The following is a 24,670-nucleotide window of genomic DNA, read 5'->3' as shown; positions in this document are numbered from 1 at the left end:
AAAAGCCTTTGATAAGATCCAACATCATTTCATGATAAAAGCTCTAAGAAAACTAGGAATAGAAGGAAAGTACCTCAACATTATAAAAGCTACATATGACAAACCTATAGCCAGCATTATACTTAATGGAGAAAAACTGAAACCATTCCCTCTAAAATCAGGAACCAGACAAGGATGCCCACTATCTCCACTCCTATTCAACATAGTACTGGAATTCCTAGCCAGAGCAATTAGGCAAGAAGAAGGAATAAAAGGAATACAAATAGGTAAAGAAACTGTCAAAATATCCCTATTTGCAGACGACATGATCCTATACCTTAAAGACCCAAAAAACTATACTCAGAAGCTTCTAGACATCATCAATAGCTATAGCAAGGTAGCAGGATATAAAATCAACATAGAAAAATCATTAGCATTTCTATACACTAATAATGAACAAACTGAAAAAGAATATATGAAAACAATTCCATTTACAATAGCCTCAAAAAAAATCAAATACCTAGGTGTAAACCTAACAAAAGATGTGAACGACCTCTACAAGGAAAACTATACACTTCTGAAGAAAGAGATTGAGGAAGACTATAGAAAGTGGAGAGATCTCCCATGCTCATGGATTGGTAGAATCAACATAGTAAAAATGTCCATACTCCCCAAAGTAATCTACATGTTTAATGCAATTCCCATCAAAATTCCAATGACATTCATTAAAGAGATTGAAAAATCTACTGTTAAATTTATATGGAAACAGAAGAGGCCACGAATAGCCAAGGCAATACTCAGTCAAAAGAACTATGCAGGAGGTATCACAATACCTGACTTCAAACTATATTACAAAGCAATAACAATAAAAACAGCATGGTACTGGCACAAAAACAGACATGAAGACCAATGGAACAGAATAGAAGATCCAGATATGAAGCCACACAACTATAAGCAACTTATCTTTGACAAAGGAGCTAAAAATATACGATGGAGAAATAGCAGCCTCTTCAACAAAAACTGCTGGGAAAACTGGTTAGCAGTCTGCAAAAAACTGAAACTAGATCCATGTATATCACCCTATACCAAGATTAACTCAAAATGGATCAAGGATCTTAATATCAGACCCCAAACTCTTAAGTTGATACAAGAAAGAGTAGGAAATACTCTGGAGTTAGTAGGTATAGGTAAGAACTTTCTCAATGAAACCCCAGCAGCACAGCAACTAAGAGATAGCATAGATAAATGGGACCTCATAAAACTAAAAAGCTTCTGTTCATCAAAAGAAATGGTCTCTAAACTGAAGAGAACACCCACAAAGTGGGAGAAAATATTTGCCAACTATACATCAGACAAAGGACTGATAACCAGAATATACAGGGAACTTAAAAAACTAAATTCTCCCAAAACTAATGAACCAATAAAGAAATGGGCATGTGAACTAAACAGAACTTTCTCAAAAGAAGAAATTCAAATGGCCAGAAAACACATGAAAAAATGCTCACCATCTCTAGCAATAAAGGAAATGCAAATTAAAACCACACTAAGATTCCACCTCACCCCTGTTAGAATAGCCATCACCAGCAACACCACCAACAACAGGTGTTGGCGAGGATGCGGGGAAAAAGGAACCCTCTTACACTGTTGGTGGGAATGTAGACTAGTACAACCACTCTGGAAAAAAATTTGGAGGCTACTTAAAAAGCTGGACATCGATCCACCATTTGATCCAGCAATACCACTCTTGGGGATATACCCAAAAGACTGTTACTCCAGAGGCACCTGCACATCCATGTTTATTGCGGCACTATTCACAATAGCCAAGTTATGGAAACAGCCAAGATGTCCCACCACTGACGAATGGATTAAGAAAATGTGGTATCTATACACCACGGAATTTTATGCAGCCATGAAGAAGAATGAAATGTTATCATTCGCTGGTAAATGGATGGAATTGGAGAACATCATTCTGAGTGAGGTTAGCCTGGCTCAAAAAACCAAAAATCGTATGTTCTCCCTCATATGTGGACATTAGATCAAGGGCAAACACAACAAGGGGATTGGACTATGAGCACATGTTAAAAGCGAGAGCACACAAGGGAGGGATGAGGATAGGTAAGACACCTAAAAAACTAGCTAGCATTTGTTGCCCTTAATGCAGAGAAACTAAAGCAGATACCTCAAAGCAACTGAGACCAATAGGAAAAGGGGAACAGGTACTAGAGAAAAGGTTAGATCAAAAAGAATTAACCTAGAAGGTAACACCCACGCACAGGAAATCAATGCGAGTCAATGCCCTGTATAGCTATCCTTATCTCAACCAGCAAAAACTCTTGTTCCTTCCTATTATTGCTTATACTCTCTCTACAACAAGATTAGAAATAAGGGCAAAATAGTTTCTGCTGGGTATTGAGGGGGGGAGAATGAGGGGGCGGAGTGGGTGGTAAGGGAGGGGGTGGGGGCAGTGGGGAGAAATGAACCAATCCTTGTATGCACATATGAATAATAAAAGAAAAATGAAAAAAAAAACCAGTAGTTTTCCATATACCAAAAATGAATAGGCTGAGAAAAAAATTAAAATACCTAAACTTAACTAAGGAGGCGAAAAACCTTTACAATGAAAACTGTAAAATATTGAAGAAACTGAAGAAGACACTAGAAGATGAGAAGACCTCCCATGTCCACAGATCAGCACAATTAATATTATAACAATGGCTATACTACTAAAATCAATCAACAAATCCAATACAATCCCGATCAAAATTTCAATGTCATTCTTCACAGAAATAGAAAAATCAATCCTAAAATTCATATGGAATCACAAAAGACTCTGAATAGCAAAAGTGATCCTGAGAGGGGAAAAAAGCAATGCTGGAGGTTCACAATACCAGATTTCAAATTATACTACAGAACCACAGCAACCAAAAAACTCCATCGTGGTAGCTGCACAAAAGCAGACATATAGACCAATGGAATAGAACAGAATTTTCAGAAAAAAGTGCCACAGCTACAACCATCTAATTGTTGACAAAAGTGCCAAAAACCTTCACAGGAGAAAAGACCGTCTCTTCAACAAATGGTGTTGGGAAAACTGGATATCTACATGTCGAAGACTGAAAGAAGATCCCTGTCTTCATCCTATACAAAAATCAATTCAAAATGGATCAAAGATCTTAATATACAACCTGAAACTTTGAAGTACTATAGGAAAAAAAAACAGAGAAAATACTTGAACATAAAGGCATGGGATGCCAATAGCTCAAAAAATAACAGCGAGAATTGACAAATGGGACTGCATCAGATTTAAATCTTCCACAATCAAAGGAAACAACTTCCAGAATCAAGAAACAGCCCACAGAATGGGAGAAAATCTTTACCAGATATTACTTAGATGAGGGATTAATATACAGAACATATAAAAACCTCAAAATTAACCACCTAAAGAAAACTAATCTAATTAATAATTGGGCAAACGAATTGAACATAGCTCTCAAAACAACATGCAAAACTGACCAGTAAGCACATGAAGAAATGTCCATCATCCCTAGTGGTAAGTAAATCAAAATCAAAATGACACTGAGAGTCCATCTCACCCCAGGCAGAATGGCTATCATCAAGAAAACAAACAACAAATCTGCTGTGCAGATGTAGGGGGGCAGTGTAGGAGAAAGGGACCCTTATAGTCTTTTGGTGGGAATGTAAGTTAGTGCAGCTACTATGGAAATCAGTATGAAAGTTCCTCCAAAGAACTAAAAATAGAGCTGCCATATGATCCTGCTATACCACTCCTGGGCATATATCCAAAGGAATGCAAATCAACATACACTAGAGATGCTTGCACACTCATGTTTATAGCAGCACTACTCACAATAGTCAAGATATGGAATTACCTTAGGTGCTCATCAATCAATGAATGAATAAAAAAATGTGACTACACACAAAACAGAAGATTATTCAGCTATAAAGAAGAATGAAATCTTGTTGTTTACAGGAAAATGAATGGAATAGGAGATCATCATGTTAAGCAAAATAAGCAAGACTCAAAAAGATAAATATTGCATGTTTTCTGTCACATGTGACATCTAGACCTAAGGGAGGAAAAAATGATTGTAAAAGGGGAGACTACTTGTGGGGGGTTCTGGGGAGGGGACAGGCAGGAGTGGAGAAAGTGAAAGAAGAGGTTGATGTGAGGAGGTGAATATGATCAAAGAACATTATATGCACATATGGAAATAGAATAATGAAACCTATGTGAAATTTAAAAAAGGAAGAGAAAAGGGAAGTCAGGATAAGAAATAGAGATGGTGACATGATTGAAGCACATTTTATAGATGTGTGGAAATATCAAAATTTTTGAAACCCTTTTGTACAATTAATATATGCTAATAAATAAATAAACCCTCAGCGGTATAATAGTATAATAAAAATGACTCCATTAACAAAACCCTGTGGTTAGGTTATGAAGTACATGTGTATCTTAGCTTGGGATGGAAGTTGGAAAAATACTAAAATTCTACTTTTAAATATATAAAATAAACTACCTTTTAAAAAGTTTATACCTAAATATAACCCTGGCCTTTTAATTTTAATTGATTGAGGTAGTATTTAAAGCTTTTCTAAATTAGTTTGCATTTTGACATTGCTTGGGTAAATATGCCAAAAAAATCTGTCTTTTTCCTAATACATCTATTTGAGGTTTATTCCATTCATTCCTTGTAACCCAAGAGAAATAATTTACCAAAATCACAGGGAAGTAAAGTGTTGAAATTATAGCATAAAAGTGTCTTTTGCCTAAAATTACAGGTAAGAAAACCACCATCTACATATACATAAATCACTGGTTGTCTCTCATTTTAAACCAAATCTCATTTCTCTGAAAATCTTTGTAAAACTCATACTGCAAAAACAAAAGAACCATAAACCACTGGAGATCTGTGACATTTCGTGGAACCACCAGAGAGTAATACTCTCATCTGAACCAAAGAACTATCAATCAACACCATATCCTTTGAAAAACAAGAAAAGGGGAGAAGGGAGGAGGGCATGGAAATGCCAGGTGAAAAATATCCCACAAAATTTTGCACCACTGATACCTAAATATAGCCTTCATTCTCCTTATCTTGTCCCTAAATCTCTTCCCATGGGGGTTCAGCAAACTTTAGAAGTCATAGCCATTAATTTTGGGCTTGAAAGAAGATAAATGCATATGATATGGTGTAATGGGTGAAATACTGGTTTCCCAAACTTCATACCAATTAGAACCTGTGAATTTGACCTTGGAATGGGTTCTTTAGAGATGTAATCAAGATAAGATCGTGTTAGATTAGGGTGGGTTCTAAATGCTAGGACTGGTGTTCTTAACAGAAGAGGGAAATTTAGACACAGCCACTCATGCATGGTAAATCAGCATGTTGAAATGAAGCCAGAGATTGGAGTGGTGCAAGCACAAGCCATGGAATGTGAAAGATTGTCAGCAAACACCAGAAGCCAGCAGTGAAGAAGCCAGGAAAGGACCTCCCCAAGAGTCTTCCTAGAAACCATGTCACTGCTGGCACTTTGAATTTGAACTTCTTGTCTTCACATTTATTGGAGCATAAATTTCTGCTGTTTTAAACCACCCAGGTTGAAGAAATTAGTTGCAACAGCCCTAGGAAAGTAGTGCATGTGGTCACACTCCTTTGAGGATAGACCTGCAGAGGTGTCTCACATAGAGGTCTGGAAACTTTTCTGTTCCAAAATTTCCCAAGCCTATTAGTCAAAGTCTTTGGGCATAGTCAAAGTATTTCCCAAGCCTATTAGTCAAAGTCTTTGGGCATAGTCAAAGTCCTTCCCAAGCCTACTAGTCCAAAGACTTCAACAAATAGCTCCCAACAACTACAAACTACACTTTGAGAAATGATCAGAGGGTCTTCACAATGCCTATTTTCTACCAATTTCTCATGATGTACCTGCTGTGGATTGTCACATAGTACAGTTTTGGAACCCTAGATCCAGATAATCTTGTTCTAGTGAGCCTTTGGATAAGTCACTTCCTATCTCTGGTACTACTGTTCTTACATGAACATTCTCATGGGGGGCACAATGAGAGTGTTATGGGATTCCTGAGAAGAGCAAATCAATTCATGCAAATAAAGCACCTTCAGAGTACATGCTTAATGCTAAATAGGTGTTTCTTACTTCCCCATTTGGTTTCAACCAAAATTCTTGGTGAATCACAACTTGGGAACCAATTCCACTGTGTGTAGAACACTAGCATGAAGACTACAAGGGTAACTGATTCACTGCACACCCACCATTGGTCTTTTGCACTGTACGAGTTTTAGGTGAGCCTTCTTATCCTACTTTATAGATGGGAAACAAATTCAAAGACATCAGCCTGAAACCCAGGCCTGTTTGAATCTACAGGCCTTAATGTCAGTCTTTATATTGTTCAGATGTATATGTTTATTTTCTAGAAGTGGAAAGAACACCAAAATGGTTCCTCTAGGCTTTCTGAGGTAATGGGTTCATCTTTTGATATAATCCATGTTAATGTAGCATTAACACATTAATTTGCATTACTGTGTGTGATTGCATTTTATACAAAATTTAACTGGGATCACAGAAAAAAAAAGAAAAAGAAACCTAGGAAAGAACCAGAGGAAAAATCAGTGGTTAATCCCTGGCTAGTTAATGATCTCAAAAAGCCAGTAGTATCAGCATCACCTGAGAGATTATTACAGATGCAAAAATCTCAGGCCCTTCTCCAGCTGAATCAAAACCTGCAGTTAATAAGGTTTCCCGGGTGTTTCTTTTGCAAACTAAGGCAGAGAAACTATTTAGTCAGCTCAGACAGCTCATAGCTGCAGAGGGAGCCTAGCATTGCTATAGCTATCACTACAGATAAGTTTCTTTTTTTTTTTCCTAAAAAGATAAGTTTCTAATAAGATAGAGTGGGAGGGGTGGGGTGTGAAATGTACAAAGAAAACTGAGACTCAGCCAGGCATGATGGCACATGCCTGCAATCCTAGCACCCAGCCTGAGATAGGAGGATAGAGGGAGGGAGAGAGGAAGGAAGGAAGGAAGGAAGGAAATTAAGAATCTGTCATGAATGAAAAAGAAAGGAAAATGAAAATAAGTCCTAAATATGAGTGATGTCAGAGTGCCATCGTGATTCAGGAAATGACTTCTAAAACAGTGTCAGAGCTATTTCAATGAGTGGAATTAGGTCCAAGTATGGAGTTAGACATATGGGAAGAATACAAAAGGGCTCATTCCTGGCATAGAAATAAAACTCCCTCATATATTTGGTGAATGAAGTCAGAATTAGCAAATAATGAGATCTAACATCATTGAATGACTACATTCTACAAGGCACTCAGCTAAATCTACCACATGCAGTAGGTCATTTAATCCTCTCAACAACCTTGTGAGGTTTTTAATAACTGAGCAGGCTGAAGCTTTGTTTATGTTTTTACATCTCAGCATCAGGGTACTAAGACAGAACCTGGCATTGGATCTCCAAAATACTTCATATGTCTTACTAAATATCACTGATTGACATATCATAGGGAGAAATAAAATCTAGAATAATATTTATCCACATGAGAAAGTTCAAATACAGTTTTAAAAAAAGCAGTCTCTAAACTGCAAACAGCCACTAGGGAATGAGAAAGATACAAGTTTAATGGCAATTTAGGGAGGTGGGTACATCAAGGCAAGATCAATGAAAGCACTCTTTCCCCTCCAGACTTCAGACTTGGACATTGAGGTCTACTGCACTGTGAGTTAGGATAGCTACAAAGAGTTCCCAGCCCAATCTCTAAGCTTGGAACACTAACCAGTGAAAAAATCATGCCCTCACCATTTATGAGAATTGAACAAGTAATAGATAATGAGAGGATGGGAGAGCAAAGCTTCTGGGAAATGAGGACCCCCACACCGACAGAATATACACGAACTGTCAATACTCACAGCCATAGCTGTGCAGGATACCCAGTCTGAAAGCCCTGCCAGTGCCTCCAGCATCCTTTCTAAGCCTGATACAGCTGGTTCTCTCCGTATCCCTACCTTATTGTTACTCCTCATGGGCAATTCGTGTCAGTGCTTCATTTAATCCCAGAGCCTCCAAAAAGATTTTCTAAAAAACTCATAAAGAGTATTCTAGAACTAGAAGGGATGCTCACCTGGTTGGTGACATATTTTGTGTCCTTTGCTCCAGATTGTATGTATACATTAAAACATGGTAACAACACCTAACCATCCATTTCAACTTGTCCTGCTGATTGAATTTACACATGTCTAGTTTTCTTCAGTTCACCCGTTTAGATGTTAAAGAAAGACTTAAAGAGAGTCGGTATGGAAAAATAAGAGAAGTGGAATTTAATCTCAGTCTTGCCACAGGCAAGCTCTAGGTCACTGGTAAGTCATAGTCTTTCTAAACCTCTAGATGTCTGCTTGATTTGTTTGTCATTGCTGTTTATTGTTGTTAACCAGAGGGTGAACAGCATATATCGTAAAATCCTTTCTAAGCATGAGGTTCTATAATGGGTTAACACCAGAAGTAAAATTTTCAAAAATCTCTAAAACTTTTTAAAGCATTCATTATTACACAATTGCTAGCACTTTGCACTCATCATCTCACATGATTCTGCAAAGAGATTAAAAAAAAAAGAGAGATAAACAAAAGATATGGAAAGGAGGAACATCAGCCCCATTTTAAAGATGTAGAAATTAAGCTCAGGGAGAAAAAGTAATCTGCTAAAAATTGCACACAGTTTGTGAAGCAGGAACCAGAATTTAACATCAAGTCTATGACCCCCAAAACCATTAGTTTAATAACCACAACCTTTTCTCAATCCTCTACAAGACTCAGCTGAAATTTCAGGGGCTATCTTTCCTATTCCCCAAAAAGCTTCATTCTTTTGCTTCAGTCCTATAATTATTTTTAATATGAATAAATTCTGACCTAAATAAATGTTGCAAACATAACTTACAATTCTAAGACTCTTTTAATGACAAAAAAGAAAGAAAAGGAAAAGAAAACTTAGATAGAAGTCGCCATCCTATAAAAAGTAAGCTCTACTAAGTGGTTCCAATACCATATATGTCCAAATCTCCCCACCAGCCTTTTTGAAAAAAGTGTAGCTGAGAGACTTGGAATTTGTTATTTTCCCAAGTGGGAGCAAGTTCCTCAGGGTACTTCAAGTATCAAAATTTTATTTTGATGAAAAGAAAAACAAACCATTGTGGTTCCTAAAGAAGAACTCTTAGTTATTTTATAAGAGAAGTTTATGCAAACAGTTTTAGCCTTACTTTCAAAGTCACATTGTAGGAATTTAGCAGTTTCATTGAACTTATAAAAACACCCCCCCTCAAAATAACAAGCCAAATGTGCAATGTGGACTTTATAAATCTGAAAGTTAAAGTGCATGTAAACATTGCTTCAAAGTGTGTTCTCATGAATGTAACTCAAGTACAAAACATAAATGACAGCTTCCCATGTGTTTCTGCTATGGTTGTGTATTTCATTTTTTAAAAAAATATTCTCTCCAGTGTACAAAATTAATTTTGCTGATACCACCAGGATATCTTTAGAAAAGTCTGTCTCTCTGATAAACTGAAAAATTCACAGTGAAAATTAACCAATCTTTTGACTCAGCACTTTCACTTGCTGGCATTCATCCCATTTATAAATAAAAGATGTTTGAGAAAATGTGTACAAGAATATTTAGTTCCAACATTGTTACTGTTTGCAAAAAAAAAAAAAACAAAAATTGATTATCCATTAATAAGCTGAAGTACATTCATGCTAAGGAATGCTACCTAGCTATTAGAAAGACCAATACAGACTGATCTGGAAAGAAGCCTAGATAATATTTTAAGTGGAATGGAGTAGTTTGCTGACGGGTGTTAAGGAATGATTCTACTTTGAGTAGAAAGAAAAAACAAAAATTACAAGTGAGAAGGGAAGTTCCCCATTTGTAAAAGTATTTGAATAAATACACAGAAAATTTAGTACTGGCTCCCTATTGGAAGACAGATGGGAAAGATTGGGAAAAGAAAATTAAATTTTGTATATCTTGATGTCTGACAATCAGCATGCATTATTTTTACAATTAAAACAATCAAGGAAGCAGACATGCTATAAGAAAAATATTGAAATCAGTAAATTTGAGATGCACTTAAGGAAGCAGGACTACACAAAAGAAGCTTTTATTTTTCCTGATTGCTTTAATATCAAGAAAGGCAGAGCATCACTGGTCTGCCTCATCTTATGTAGAAAGCCCTCATGATGCTCTGGAATGAGAGGGTAAGGTTAGATAACCAGACAATCTTAAGGCAGACTCACTCAAACCCTGCTGCTCTACATCAGGAATTTGTCCTGCCTAGATAACAAACCAGAAGGATCAGAGAAAACAAAGGGCATTCCCACTTATCTCTTGCTTCACCATGTCTACTCGAGACTGGATTTTCTTTTTTGACTTTGCAAAAAGCATAACCTACATTTGATCTACATTTATTCTCTCTGGAAGTCATAGCCTGGGTAACATTTTTTTTCCTAACCTAGGAAGAAACATAAATTATTGTCCCAAAGAGTATTTTTATATATTGACAGCTTCAAATAAATATATTTCAGAATTTTAAAACACTTTTTTAAGAGGCAACTCATTGTCAGTAGGTTATCAAAATGTGCATCATTTCAAGTTCTCAGTAGTTCCCTTCTTGACTGTTTATCAGATTGCCATCTAACAAAGAATCTGAAGAAAGAGCCCAATCAAAAAAGGACAAGTAAGGGAGAGGGAGGAGGTGGGGAGCAGGGAGGAGAAATGGCTCAAACATTGTATGCACATATGAATAAATGAATAAAGAGAAAAAACAAGGACAAGTAATAGACTGACTTCTTTTTATTCACACAATTTCCTCTGGACACAGACTCTTCCTTACTGGGGCAAATCAAAAAAAAAAAAAAAAATTCTCCTCAGCTTAAGTCTCAAAGGATGCCTAACAGAAAGCAGTGAGACTACTTCATCCAGGCCCCTGGGGGCTTCACACCAGAGAGGTCACAGACTGAATGAAATAGCCTTTTACAGGAAGGCTAAATGACTCTTTCCAAGGTAGTACGGATTCAAACACTTACAGTCCATTAGATATGACCCACAAGTCATCCCTTTGCGGCAGACAAAACTATACTAGTTTTTTTTTGAAACCTAAAATTGAGAGGACATCTCATAAAAAACTTGTTTCTCTCTTAAATTATTTAACTACCTCTATCTAATCACATTAACCAGATTAGTAATTGTTTTCTAATAAGGACTTCAGACCACAATAGGTTATATGAAGATTTATTTAATTACATTCTAGAATCACAGATTATCAAGGAGATCAAATAATACACTATAAGTATCATCTATTAACTGATCTAATTTTCCTTACAATAACTTTATGTTAGTTTTTATAGGTGAAAAGCTATTACTTTTATTATATCTCCTCACATGTTCATATTTTTATTACTATTAAGTGCCCATTATTTCTCTAAGTTTCTTTCTCTCAGACAAATATAAGCCTTGGGAATTTTAGCAGTTCCCCTCAAACTAATATCAATGTTCAAAGAACTCTCCAGGCCAACCATACTATTTATTTCTCTTTTTTTTTTCCAAGACAAATACTGGAGAACACATCACTTTGACTTTTTAAATACATTTTCCCTACTAATCGGGAGAGTATAAGGTCATATGTTTTCGATAATACACTTTTAAAACACTTGAATCTTAATATTAGGAAAGTTTATGTATTTGAGAATACATTTTTAAATTCTAGTAAAGGCCACTTCACACTGCCAGCTGAAGCTACAATTGTTAAACATTGTTCTCTGCTGCCATCTTGTGGTAATTGTTGAAATTTTGCTCATTCTCAATCCTCTTCCCACCCCACTCCTTTTTTGTTGTCGTTATGGTCCTTGTTTAATTTTGCTGGGTTGCTTTTAATTTACTACCTTTAACCATTATTAAAACCTTAAGGTCTCTCTTTCTTAAGTGGATGGGGATATTACTTGCATTATTTTCTAGAAAAAAAAGAATAGATTTCATAAATTTCTTCTCCTACATGCAATATATTTCCTCTTTTCTCCTTTTCACATTTACCCATCAGTCCATTCCTTTTACTAATACAGTGTTTAAAAAGTCACTGATGTAATTCAGAATAATCTAGTTTCCTACAAGGAATTTTTTCAGCTTAATGAAAAGTAAAATTGTATTTTGTCAAAGATTTTTCCCGTCCCAACATTTTAAAAATTGTTTTCTTATTAAGAAAGAAAGAAAATGCACCACATATTTCTGGCTATAAAACAATACTGGACAGAATGGCCTTTCACAGCCACAGGACCCCACTCTCAGGAGCTAAGAAGGAGCCCTCAGGAGTTGAGAGGACACACTCCAGACACAGTCCAGGAAACAAGAGCCCCAGGGACCCCAGGCTGTAGGGAGGTAGGCACCCTAGCATCCCTTTGTTATTTCTTGGTTGTTTTGATCAGCTACAAAGAGGAATTCATCATTCTGGGGAGGGATATCAAGCGTTTTTCTTATAAAATGTTAATATCACTGTTGGCTAGACTCATCAAAGCAAGAGTATATTCCATAAAAAGCCACCACGTCTATCTACTTCTGTCTCTACTTCAATTTCCTTGAGACACAACCCTGTAACACATCATCCAAAGATAGATACAGAGGAAACTTGATTTAGACAGAACCCTCCCAAGAGGCTAAGGATGGGCAAAGAAACAAATGTGGAAACAACATTACATTTCTCTTTGAAAATAACTTTAAAACAATTTTCCCAAACATCTCTGTTCTGGTATCTATATTATGCACAATCTGTATTTTTGCACTTAAAAACTGGTGAGACCAATATGTACATCACACTTGGGGAACCACTGCTCTGAAATATATGTGCTAAGTAGAGTCTACTTAATCTAATGACCTTTATTTGGAAATAAGTAGCTTAACAAGTTAGAGAATCTAGATGCTGATTTTTCAGAGCCATAAATCTAGATCAAAGGCTCTCAAATATTTTTTTTTTGCAGTGACTTGCAAGACGGACGATGTTCCCACATACCATACACTCTTGTGAAAAGACAAGACTGTGGATTATGTGCAATTTCCTGCCATATATTTGTAAGTCTCCCAGTCAAGGAAGCCAAAAAGGATGCAAGTAAATGGCTATCCCCAGGGAAATGCCTGTGAATGCACTCAGCCTTATTTTTTAAGAACCAAATAATTTATGAATTCTAATCTTTTAAGAAATGTTAATTTTTAATGTTAACCTTACAACTAATTAAATGCACACAGTTGTGTCATGTACCAGAGCAGAATTCTGCTGGAGTAACACATAGGATACTAGATTGAGTATTTAACATGATTTTGTTATCTGAAATGATACTAAATTTAATACAAACTGGTTTCACTCTCTGGAAGACACAGGAGGTCTTTTAAATAGATATGTATATATTTATGCATGTATGTATGTGTGTGTGTGTAAGTGTATTCTAGATATGTACCATTCTTACCTTTTCTCTAAAAAGTGGGAAAAAAGAATTACGGTGACAAACAGGTTTTATTAGATCAGAATTTTTATTGCAAACAGACCTGGTTTCTACCCATGGGTTTACAACCTAAGATACAAAAGAATTTTTTATTTTAAGAATTTCTATGTAGCCAAATTCATTGGTGACCATGTGATACATAAAATTAGCATTATCCATACTAGCAAGCATTGAGGGGCATCAAGAAACATATTAGCATTTACCCAAAGGTTTTAGATTTGCTAGCTAGATCTTAGCTACAGCGTGTCTTTGAATAAACAGACCCAGGAATATTTGTAAGAAACAAGCCTACGAATATTTTTAGGATCCCTATAGAGTTTTTCAGAAATGTTTCTGCAGCATTTGAGGTCGGAGCGCTCAAATAAAGATACTACTGATAATTTAAAACACATTTTGAAGCACTCTCTAAATTGGACTCAAAAGGAAGGACAGTCTCAATTAGCAATAAGTCTGGGAGAATAATTTAAGAACTATAGTTGCATAATCTCCATCACAAGTAAAAAAGGCAAACTAAATCCTAATAAGGCAATTACAGTAGATGCCTCATTGGATTAGCCTTTATAAATAAACACTCAAGTGAAATCAGCACATTTATATTATCATCTTGCATGGCAAAATGTTAACAGTGTGTTGTACACATAACAAAGTCTATCCAAATCACCTCCCAGTATATCACTTTAACTACTTAGGACTACTTTCCAAGAACGTATCAAATTAATACGCAGCAAGGAAACAGTATATACAGCGAGCACATTGGGCAGGGCAAGATACAAATAGTATTTCAGAAACTTTCTAGTCAATATAAAATTTGCATTGATTGAATTTAAAACTAAGCTATTTTCCAAGGTAGTATAGGTTTCTATTATATTCACACATAAGAAACACTACGAAATTGTTTAAAATAAAAGCAACATAGAGTACCCTAGAGCCTGTGCTCCCTTAATAATTTTCAGCAAAAATTGTAGAGAAAGTTAGGCAGTTTAAAAAAGGAATCTGTTGCTTAAGAATGACAATAAATAAAACAAGGAGATAAGGTCTACTATCAGCTTCTCCATAATAAAATAAAATTATTCAAAAGATACACATGTCTAGATACATTAATTTCTCAGTAAATATTTTAAAACATGTGTATGTTCAATATTAACAACTAATAAATAATTATTTTTAAAATTGTAGGGTATTCAAATTAAATGTTATATTTGAAATATCTGAGGACATGATTTTAAAAGTTCTGAATAATAGTTTGAGCAATTACTCTGCCCCACATTTGTTGTTCTATGACTTTTGCAAATGAAATAGATCTGGCAGCACTTACAGATGTAAAACTAGAAACCCAAAATCTTCTGTTAAACACAACAACCCAAAAAAGAGACATAAGACACAGGCAAATTCAAGATCAAACAAACAACAACAACAAAAAGAATGAGGAAAAAAAAATCATCACTGGGTAAAAGTAGGATGTGCTGCTTCAACCAAGAGTGACATTTATTCTGTACCTTGTTCTGAGAGACAGCACTGGGCAATGTGCCAAATCCCAAGCACAAGTACATGGCCAGTTGTAGATGCTATAATCCACTTAAGAATAACAGACCCAAGAAGGAAACTCTCCTTTCTACTGATTGGAGCCAACCTAAAGGAGGTTCATAACAATAACTCCTGTAAGCCGTGTAAGTTATAAACATAATAAAGAGGTAATGTGGTGCATGTCTACACATATATGTACATATTCACATGTGTGTATATATATTTTATGCTACATATACTATGTATATATATTTAAAGTTTTTCCTCTTTTCCCTTCTGGGACTCAACAGCACAGCACACCAGCAAAACTAGACTCAAGGTCAATACTCCTTTCTGACAATTCCCAAACTTGTGAGCTTTCACTTTTGTGAAACAGGATATGCTATCCCTGGTTTATCTTAGAGCTCACAGTAACTTCCAAGAGCTACAAGAAACCTAGATAACATAGGGCCCTGAACTCTGATAAGCAAATTCTCAATGGCAAATGAAAATAATTATTCATACCCTGAGCAACTATGAAATCACCTGAACATCTTATCAAAAGAAAGGGTTTTAATGCATTCTCAGCATCTTTTACACAGCACAGTGAAAGGGCACTAGGAAACAGGCCCTTAGTCAGGAAAGAGGCAAAAGATAGGACATCGTTTGTTTTTTCAGGTCTGTTAGAAATAGTTTTGTGAAGGTCAAATTTCTAATGAATACCTAGTTAAATGTAAACTTCTGACCAATACACATATTGGTGATACAAATGGAAAAAGAACTCCTGGTTTACTGCAGATGCATTTGGAAAATGTAAATGATTCCAGAGCCAGAACTGACCTCAAAATGAAATATCTTAAATAACAAGCATAAACAGATGATAAGCTGAAGATATCAATTCACCAATTCGGATATGGATGCAAACTAAAGAAACCTATTTTTTTCTGGTCTTATTTTTGAGATCACTTAAAAACCACTTCCACAGTAACTTGCTCAGTTTTCTCACCATTAAACCAGGGAGCCATCCACCTCCCATACAGCTCAGACTGAAAGCACACAAGATGTGCTTTTTCTCAGACCCTGTCCTCTTCAAATCACATGTGGCAAGAGACATGAATGTTTACCAGCCGTCTTGCCTAAAAATCCTCCTCCTCTTCCACAGTCTGCCTCCCCTTAAATTCTTGTCATAAATATCAGTCATCTGAGTCAACTAAATGAGTGTTCTCCCCTCAAAGTTCCTGTTAGAATATAATGATGTTAATCCGGAAGATGTAACAAGTTAATATGTCAATATATTATTGATTAGTGAGCAATTAACTTTGATTTTAGGAATGATAGAAATGAAAGGGTTAACATTAAGGTCCCTGAAAAAGACAAAGGGATTCCAAAGGAAGCCCATCAACATCATTTTCACATCCTTCATGTTTCTATTATTCATCAGCTTTGTCTCACACATGAGAAACTGGGTGAGGAAGGAAGATGAAAGATTGCTAAGTGACAATCCCAAGAGTAGGGCCACCAGAGGAAATTCCATCTGAGCACAACACATGCAAGGCGTATGTGCTAGAAACAAGAGTTCACTGGTCACTTTTTCATGCAAGTTAGTGTTGACTTTCTAACTTTTAAGTCTTATTCCAATTTAGGGGATGTTCATTTATTCCTAGTGAGAAAGATTCCTGTTATTAAGACAATACCAGTCCTAACCTAAGACTATACATTGTAGTAGCTCAGAACTTGGACTCTAAAAACTGTGAGATTTAGGTCTGAAAAAATGGCCTATGGAATTTCCTAGCTGTGAGATCTTAAGCAAGTGATTTAATTTCTTCAAGTCTCTGATTCCTCACCTGAGAAGTGGGGATATTGTTTAGAATTGTGACAAAAGCAATTTGCTGGTATAGGTAAAATAGCTTAGCACTGAGCTAAAATAGCTAAGATTAGCTCTTTATTATTCGTATCATTGCTCTTTAAAAGCACTGTATATTTTCAATGTGAAAAAGTAGTAAGGGATTGATGCTGGGCTCAGAATTCAGCTGGAACACACTACCTCACTGAAGTTCTTTCAATCAAAATTAGGCTAAACCCAAGGTCAAACTAGCCCTGAACTGGATCAAAGATGTAAAAGGCAAGGCATTTTCTGGGGCATCCCGCCCAAGGCATCCATGTCCCAGTGGAAGAAAGTTCAAGTTCCAAATGATCAACTTACATCATCAAGAATCAAGGGATTCATGACAAGAATAGCTCAAATACCTTTGGAATACTATTATTATTCCTGTAACAAATTAATATTGATCTAGCCCTCGCTTAAGCTAATTTAGAAATTGTCTGCAGTCCCATGAGCATACACTAGTTAATAAGGCAGCCAAAATAAGGAATTCAGGCAGGTCTGTGCAAAGATTTAAGTGAAAGAATTGAGGGTAGTAGGCAATTCATGATGTGAAATATCTGTATGAAGAGAATTGAGAGTTCACAGAAATTTATGTGAAATAGTTGGAGTTCTGTGGCAGAAAGAAAATATTTTAAACATAAATTTAAAATATCATCACCATCATCCCAAACAGCCTGCAGTTTTCAATGATAATCACTTGATTCCTACTGGGCATTTTCTTAAGGGGTCTGGAAAATGAGTACTGCAATAAGTCGATGTTTTCCTTTTAAACAGGATCGTCATATTGTACACTTGATACTTATGCTGCGAGCTCAGATCTTCCTTTTCCCCGGTATAATTTTCATCTAAGCATTCCTTGGATACTTGGATCATTCTTAATGGAGAATGTGCATTATACCCTCTGCAGACACATGGAAATCTGGCTAATTGGGCTGACTTGATTACAATAGTGGGTGAATTCTCCCATTTCCTCCCATGACAATAAATGCTTAAGATATTTTTGTCACCTATTATGTAAATTTTTTTAGATTGCAACATTTTTCTAAAGCAGTGTTTATAGGAAAAACATCTTTTATTCTTCTAAGCAAATAAATTCCTATACTTTTAACTACATTTCTTGTTAGTATAAAGATGTTGTGTCCTAATAAAGTTTGGAAAGAACCTGTAGAAAAATAGCTATCATTTAAATGTGATAGCAACAAAAACTCAACATTAGCTTTGCAATAAAGAACTTTGTTTCATTCCCCAGTATGTCCATCAAGACAGCACAGTTTTTTTAAAATAGACACATGAAGTGAAGGTTATGTACTCCCCGATTATCTGAAAATTACAAGACGCACTTTTATTTTGAAGGAATCTTTTTTTATCTCAGAAATACTTTTATCTGTCGCTTATTTTTCTTGGCCAAAAGAAGGTGTATGGCCACTGATAATTTAGTACTGCCTCTTTAAGTGCTAGGATGAATACCTAATTCCAATGGTTACTATCCCCATATATTATACCTGTCAAAATTCTTTAAATGCTAGTGAGTCACCTTGCTGAAAATAAACTCCATGCTTCCATTTGAAAGTAGGAAACTAAGCATTGAGTGGGAAAAAGTTCACTCAGTCCCAGAGCAAATGGGGGTAAGAGAAAGGAAGTAAAAAAGGACTCCTCCTATTTGTTTAGACACAAATAAACCCTTAACGTCTACTGGGCATGAATCACTCTTAAGATGAAAGTCCCTACTCCTAACAGAAAATATAAAGGAGGTTGTTGAGGGAGAGCTACATAAAGGGATGGTGTGTACATGGGGGCCATCAGCCATTTCCTCTCACTGCATATAAAAATTCCTCATTCTTTGAGATTTCTTGTCAACAACAACAACAACAAAAAGTGCTTCTTTGAGAGCTGGAACTTGAAAAAGTGTAGACTGCAGCAGGGCGAATTTTCTCCTTTCCTCTCCATACCCTGGTGCAATTTCCTCTCTGCTTCAGAGCAGTCCTGTTCCTCTGAGGGACACAGACCAGACTCAGAAATCTGAAATTTCAAAAATGCGATAAAGCTCGAACCCAGCAGCCCTGGGAGGTCAGCAGCTGCTGGGTGACCGCTGATGAAGTGGCTTCTTAAGGAGGTGGGTAGATTGATTCCAGCTGCTGAGCGCGGGGCAGGGCAGTGGCCGCGGAATGCGCAGCCGGGCTGAGGCAAGACAGCAGCAGCTTCCCAACCAAGGGCAAGGCCAAATATTAGCTCTGTTTGCAGTCTTAGCCTGAGGGAAAGAAGGAGAATGCCATGGTGCCATCCAATAGGGACTTACAAGGCTGGTTGGGCCAAAAGGCACCAGTCTCACCTCATGAAGGTAACTCAGGAAATTGAAAGCTGTCCCCTGAGACCTCTGTTCAGTGGGGCCCTTATTTCCTAAGGAGAATCTTTCATGCTTGATTCTTGTTTTTCTCCCCACCCACTCCCATCTCCGGGTCTTCTACTAGCTCTTAATTCCCGTGTCCAGTCTCCTTTGCCCTCCCCGCACTGCGATCAATACACTAGAGAGAGTTCAGACACAGACAAGGGGGGAGTGAAAGAGTGGGGGTGGGGAGGCACTGAACATCAGAAGAGCTGCCCTCAAAGTAAGGGAGCTAAAGGAAAGTGGGGAGGAGAAGTTTAGGAGTCCCTTGAGGGCCCCAAAGTCAGACACCAAGTGATGTAAGAAGAGGGAAGGGGTAAAAGGTAGGCGGGCATGAAGGCATGCCTAATGGAATATTCAATATCCTGAGAAATGCACTTTCAGCGGTGCACTTCCAGAGACTAAAAGCCAGTAATGGGCTCTGGAGTCTGCACTTCCTCTCCCTAATGTCCAGAGGCGCTTTAATGCTGCAGCCAATCGATCAGCCTTCTCCGGTGAAGGCGGCGAATGGAGCGCAAAAGCTTCCTACTTGTGGCCAAAATCCACCCAGCCTCCTTTGCACACCCCGAAGGAGCGACACACAACTTTGAACTGGCAGGATTTGGCTCTTAAAAATGACCGGGAGGAGGAAAGGAAGGAGCCTGGAGGCGCCCAGAGAAACAGCCCGCCCTGGCTCCAAAACCCAACTTTTCCAGGAAGGGATTCGGAAGGAATGCCAACGGGGAGGGCGCATAATCCACTTTGGGATAGGGCTAAACAGTAGCCCCAAACCTGCTTCAGGTGCAAGGTCACCTAGCCTCTCCAAGCCCACGGCAAATCAAAGAGTGCCACTTCTCTAGCAAATGAACACCCAGAAGGTGGGGTTTCTTTGCAATTTCTTGCCGACATCACAGCTGCCTTGAAAGTGACCCTGACATGCCCGTGCTAGAGGCTGGATCCCTGCAGTGGAGAGGAGCCCTGGTTCCACACGCCCCAGCCCCTGCTCCTGCCCCGTGCCCTCCCAGCAGAGCTCGAGCCCTGGACAAGTTCAGACCCCAAACTGAACTCGTTTCTGTCCAGCCTCCTCCTCTCGGGGAGACTCGGGCGAACCCTTCGAGTTTGCCGGGCGGCCTGGGTCTCAGGGTCGACTCGGGGAAGCTCTCCAGGCCCGGGGATGGACACACCATGGATGGGCTCCCCTTATCCAAGCGCACAAAGGAAAGCCGGAGTGAATGCCGCCGGGGACAGAGTGGCCAAGTTAGAAGGCGCGAGAAAACTTTCCCTGGTCCTTCTCCCCACCCCCACGCCACAGGGGCGCGTCTCCCCGAGGAGCTCGCCTTTCCCAGCCCGGCGGAGACTAGCACAGCACGTGATGGGCAGAATAAAAATAAACACTTCCCATTCCCGGGCCGCGGGGCCACCCCCACTCGGCGCGCCGCGGCGAGCAGGGGGCGCCCTGCGCTGAGCAGCCCCCCGCCCCTCATCGTTAGCCCCGACCCGCGCCCGGCCCACGGCCAGGAGCAGTGGCCTCGGCGCTGCCCTGGCCAGCGGCGCCCAGCGCCTACCTTTCAGATTTGGTGAACTTCCGGAATGCCTGTCGGAGGTCGTGGAAGGACCTGTAAGTCTGCGGCTCGGCGGAGATGCCCTGCGCCCGGGTGGTCCGCGGGCCGATGTGGGTGGAGGGCACCGGCAGCACCGACTGGCATTTGTGCAGCTTCCTCTTCAGCTCCTGGATTTCCTCCTCCTTCTCTGACAGCCGCTTCTCCAGCTCTTTGATCCTCTCCTCCTTGAGCATGAGAATCTTGGCAAAGTCTTCCTCCAGCTCGCTCATTTTTCCCTGAGCCCCTCCGCGAAACTTTTTCGGCGGCGGCGGCGGCGGCGGCTGGGACGACAGGCGGACGAGGCGAGCGCGGAGGGAGTCAGTGGATGGGGCGCTAAGCACCGAGCGCAGCGGCGCGCTGGCCCTAATGCGGGGTGAGGAGCCGCTTGCTTCGATCCACTTCTGCTGAATGGACTAAAAGCACCGAAGGGAGGATGAGTGGAGAACAGAGTGCTAAGCCCTAGGCTCTCCGGGGAATAGGTGATTATCTTTCATTGAGAAACCAATTAGAGCTGCCCTTCCTCCCCTGAGACCCCCTCCCCCCGTCCCCCTTTCCCAATCACTCTGTGAGAATACTCGCGCGCCACCCCACCGAAGAGCCTAGTTTCTAGCAGAGGGTTGGATCCTAGAGCCTGGTCTCACTCCATCACACAACAATCACTCTTCTGGGCTATATGGTACCAAAAGAAGGGAGTGGGATGGGTGGGGGTGGGGGGAGCTTTATGCCACTTGATCCTTGAAATAGCAACAATTACCATGTGATCTAGAGGATGACGCAGTGCTTGTAACTGGATCCTAAAGAGTGTGTGTGCATGTGTGTATGTGTGTGCGAGACAGACATTTCATAAATATTAAACTGCCTGTAGACAATAGCCTGCATAAATTCATCTTTGTTTTCAACTTTTTCATCTTTTCTGCTCTGGATGCCTGGGTGAATTCAGAAAAAAGGTGTGTGCGTGTGTCTGTGTGTGTGTGTGTGTGTGTGTGTGTGTGTGTGTGTCTTACTCTAAAGTCCTGAGGTTGCGACCCTCAGTAATAAGAATGGTAGGACAACAGCAGTTGCAAGTTTTTTCAGTAAAACTTTACTTGCAATTGTGAGCTAAAATTGTCGAAAGAGAGGTTGGATGAACATATAGTAATGAGCCAAGTGTTTACGGAAAAGAAAAAGGACACTCGTTGATCGTAAACATTTTAGAGTCTGGATTTTATTTCACCTACTACAGTTAAATTTTGTACATTGAGCATGCTAACATCATCTTTCATGGTTCTGAAGTGGCTACTGCCACTGCTAAGTTGCTTGGTCACCCTCCCAGTCCCAGTTTGGTGGAGAAAATGCACCAGTAATCATCTTTGCTTCTCCTTCACCTGGGCATTCACCAATACCCCTATGCTAAAAGGCATTCTGCCCATTTGAGCCTGAGTATGCGCTAATCCCTACATTTTCAAAATACGTACTTCTGCCACAGAGAGCATTTTTTCATAACATAAATCAGTTCATGAGTTTATTTACTGTATAGGAGGGACATTTCTTCAGATAGTTCAACAAATTAGTAAGTCGTTTTTAAAAATAGATGCAATTAAGACACCAAAAGATTATTTCTAAAATAGTAACTTTCTTTTAAAAAAAATCAATATATAATTACTGGCTACTTAAAAAAATTGGTCCACTTGGTCTGACAAACAGGCATATATTTTAGTTATAAATAAGCCCTAAAATATGTTTTTCTTTAGAAATTTCTTTAGCCATACTCATATGATTATTTTAGACTAAAATTGTAAGCTACATCTGAATTTCTCAATGGCATCAATATGCTGAAGTATAGCTGTATCTACTCAGATTGGAAGAAGGGTTTTCTGTGTTGTTATAGTTACTATTCTTTTGTTTCTATGTATGAACTAGTTAATCTGTTATAATCCTTTTAAAAGAAACACTCAAAATAATTAACATTTAAAAATGGGGGAGGGGGCGGTGACCCAAATAATGTATACACATGTAAGTACATGTAAAAACAATAAAATAAAAATTAAGAAACAAAAATAATACATTAGAAAAAAACTTTGATCACATTAAAAAGTCTATGGCATAGCTTTAATTTTTTTATGGGAAAAATAAACATAGTTTAAAAATGAGTCTTAAAAGGTTTCTTCCAGGTCTTATACTATCTTAAATGAAGATAGTATTCAAATATGTTTTCCTGCTCATTAGAAAGAAAGTAACATATAAACCAAGCTCACACACACACACACGCACACGCACACGCACAGCACACATGTACAAACATTTCAAAACTCTAAATGCATTCCTTTCTTCCAATAAAACTCATTTTTATAAGTCAGTTTTGACTTAAATAATGTTGATGCTTGATGACATTAAATCTTGTCCATGGGCTTAAAAATATTTAATTTAGAACACAAGGCTAGTTTGAGAAAAGATAGGCTGGTAGAATAATAAACATGGAAGTATTTAAAATCATAGTTAATAGAGCTGTAGTGAACTCTGGAAATGACCTAACCCATCTGCCTCATGTTATAGAGGAAGAAATGAGTCCAAGATCACACAAGGACAGAAGTTTGAGTCCAGGGCTCCCAATGCCGTGATGGTCCTTGCCCTACCATCCTGCTTCTAGCTTGAAACCTGAAAATCTAGAAGTTCTAGGATTCTGCAGTCCTCAATGATAGGACCTTACCCTTGTTGCTCACCTCTCTAAATCGGTAGCAGTGATACTGTCATAGCAGAAGTATTAATGAAACCTTAGATTTTTTTTTCGTTTCTTAAAGTAGAAGGTCGCCATCTAGTGCCCTTGGAGAAATTTGCTAAATGAAAATCTTAATCACAATAAAGTTGAGATTATGTCATTAAATACCTGTAGCAGTGTTCTCTTGTTTCATATTTGACAGAAACAGAAAATATAAAGAATTGAGTGTAAGAAAAAACTTTAAAAATTTTTATATTTTTAGCCACTGGTTAGTGATAACAATAGTAGTGGTAAACATTGAGTGTTTAATGGGTTCCAGCCCAGACCTAAGCCCCTTATGTTACTGACTGATTTTAATCCCTACAATTACTCGCTAAGGTAAAAGCTCTCCTCAATTCCATCCTTTGGATGGATAGAACTGATGCTTATTCACATTAGGTAATTTGCCATGGTTGCACTGTTCGGATTTGACCCAAGTTTTCTCAGTTCTTGTTCAGCCCTACTTCTATCTAAAATACAGTCAAATTTTGTTCTCTATGAGCTGGGTGTCATGCAAAACTAAAGTGTCTTTGTTCATGGGAACTCACTAAGTTAAAAATTCCATTCAAGCTCAGATACGTTCCTAAGATTCTAGCTTTTAACAATCAGTCTGTATGCCAAAGTTGTTTACCTTGTGATACTTTTGAGACATGTCATACATTTAATATATAATTTCAAATGTCAAAAGAATGTGTACTTTCAAATGTTATCATTGTGCTATGCTTTTCTCTCTCCCTCTCTCCTCTAATGAGGACACTTTCTAAAGAACTGAAGGCTTAAAGATGTAAATAGTTCTTATGGTATTCTTGTAAACTAAGTCACTATCACAGAGAACAATATCTATTTGAAAATTTAAAACAATAGCACTGACTAAAAGTCAGTCTGATTTTTTTATTATCTTAATTTTCTAGAATATGTAAATAGTGTCAAAGATAATATATTTCTACTCCAGAAGTATTCTGTTGGTCTACATTCACACAAATGATTATTGCAGTTACATCACCTCATTCCTTGAAATAACAGAACA

At 38.2% G+C, this 24,670-nt stretch overlaps 2 protein-coding genes across 3 annotated transcripts in view; one reads left to right on the top strand and one right to left on the bottom strand.

The window, feature by feature from the left end:
- Positions 1–21,139, bottom strand: part of Prkg1 (protein kinase cGMP-dependent 1) — a 1,207,619-nt gene extending 1,186,480 nt beyond the window's left edge. For both annotated transcript variants that reach the window (XM_074078871.1, XM_074078874.1), the window contains exon 1: positions 20,874–21,139. In XM_074078871.1, coding sequence (XP_073934972.1) covers positions 20,874–21,139 — 266 coding nt within the window. The remainder of the gene's footprint in view (positions 1–20,873) is intronic.
- LOC141424791 (uncharacterized) lies at positions 19,501–23,769 on the top strand. Its single transcript, XM_074078875.1, has 2 exons — positions 19,501–20,926; positions 21,065–23,769. The coding sequence occupies exon 1, from the start codon at positions 20,245–20,247 to the stop codon at positions 20,887–20,889; it is 645 nt and encodes a 214-aa protein (XP_073934976.1). The 5' UTR covers positions 19,501–20,244; the 3' UTR covers positions 20,890–20,926; positions 21,065–23,769.
- The last annotated feature ends 901 nt before the right edge of the window (positions 23,770–24,670 follow it).

Source organism: Castor canadensis, chromosome 7 (assembly GCF_047511655.1).
Source record: "Castor canadensis chromosome 7, mCasCan1.hap1v2, whole genome shotgun sequence".
NCBI lineage: Eukaryota > Metazoa > Chordata > Mammalia > Rodentia > Castoridae > Castor > Castor canadensis.
Note: the sequence above shows the minus strand (reverse complement) of the source record. Positions and strands in the feature narration are given on the sequence as shown.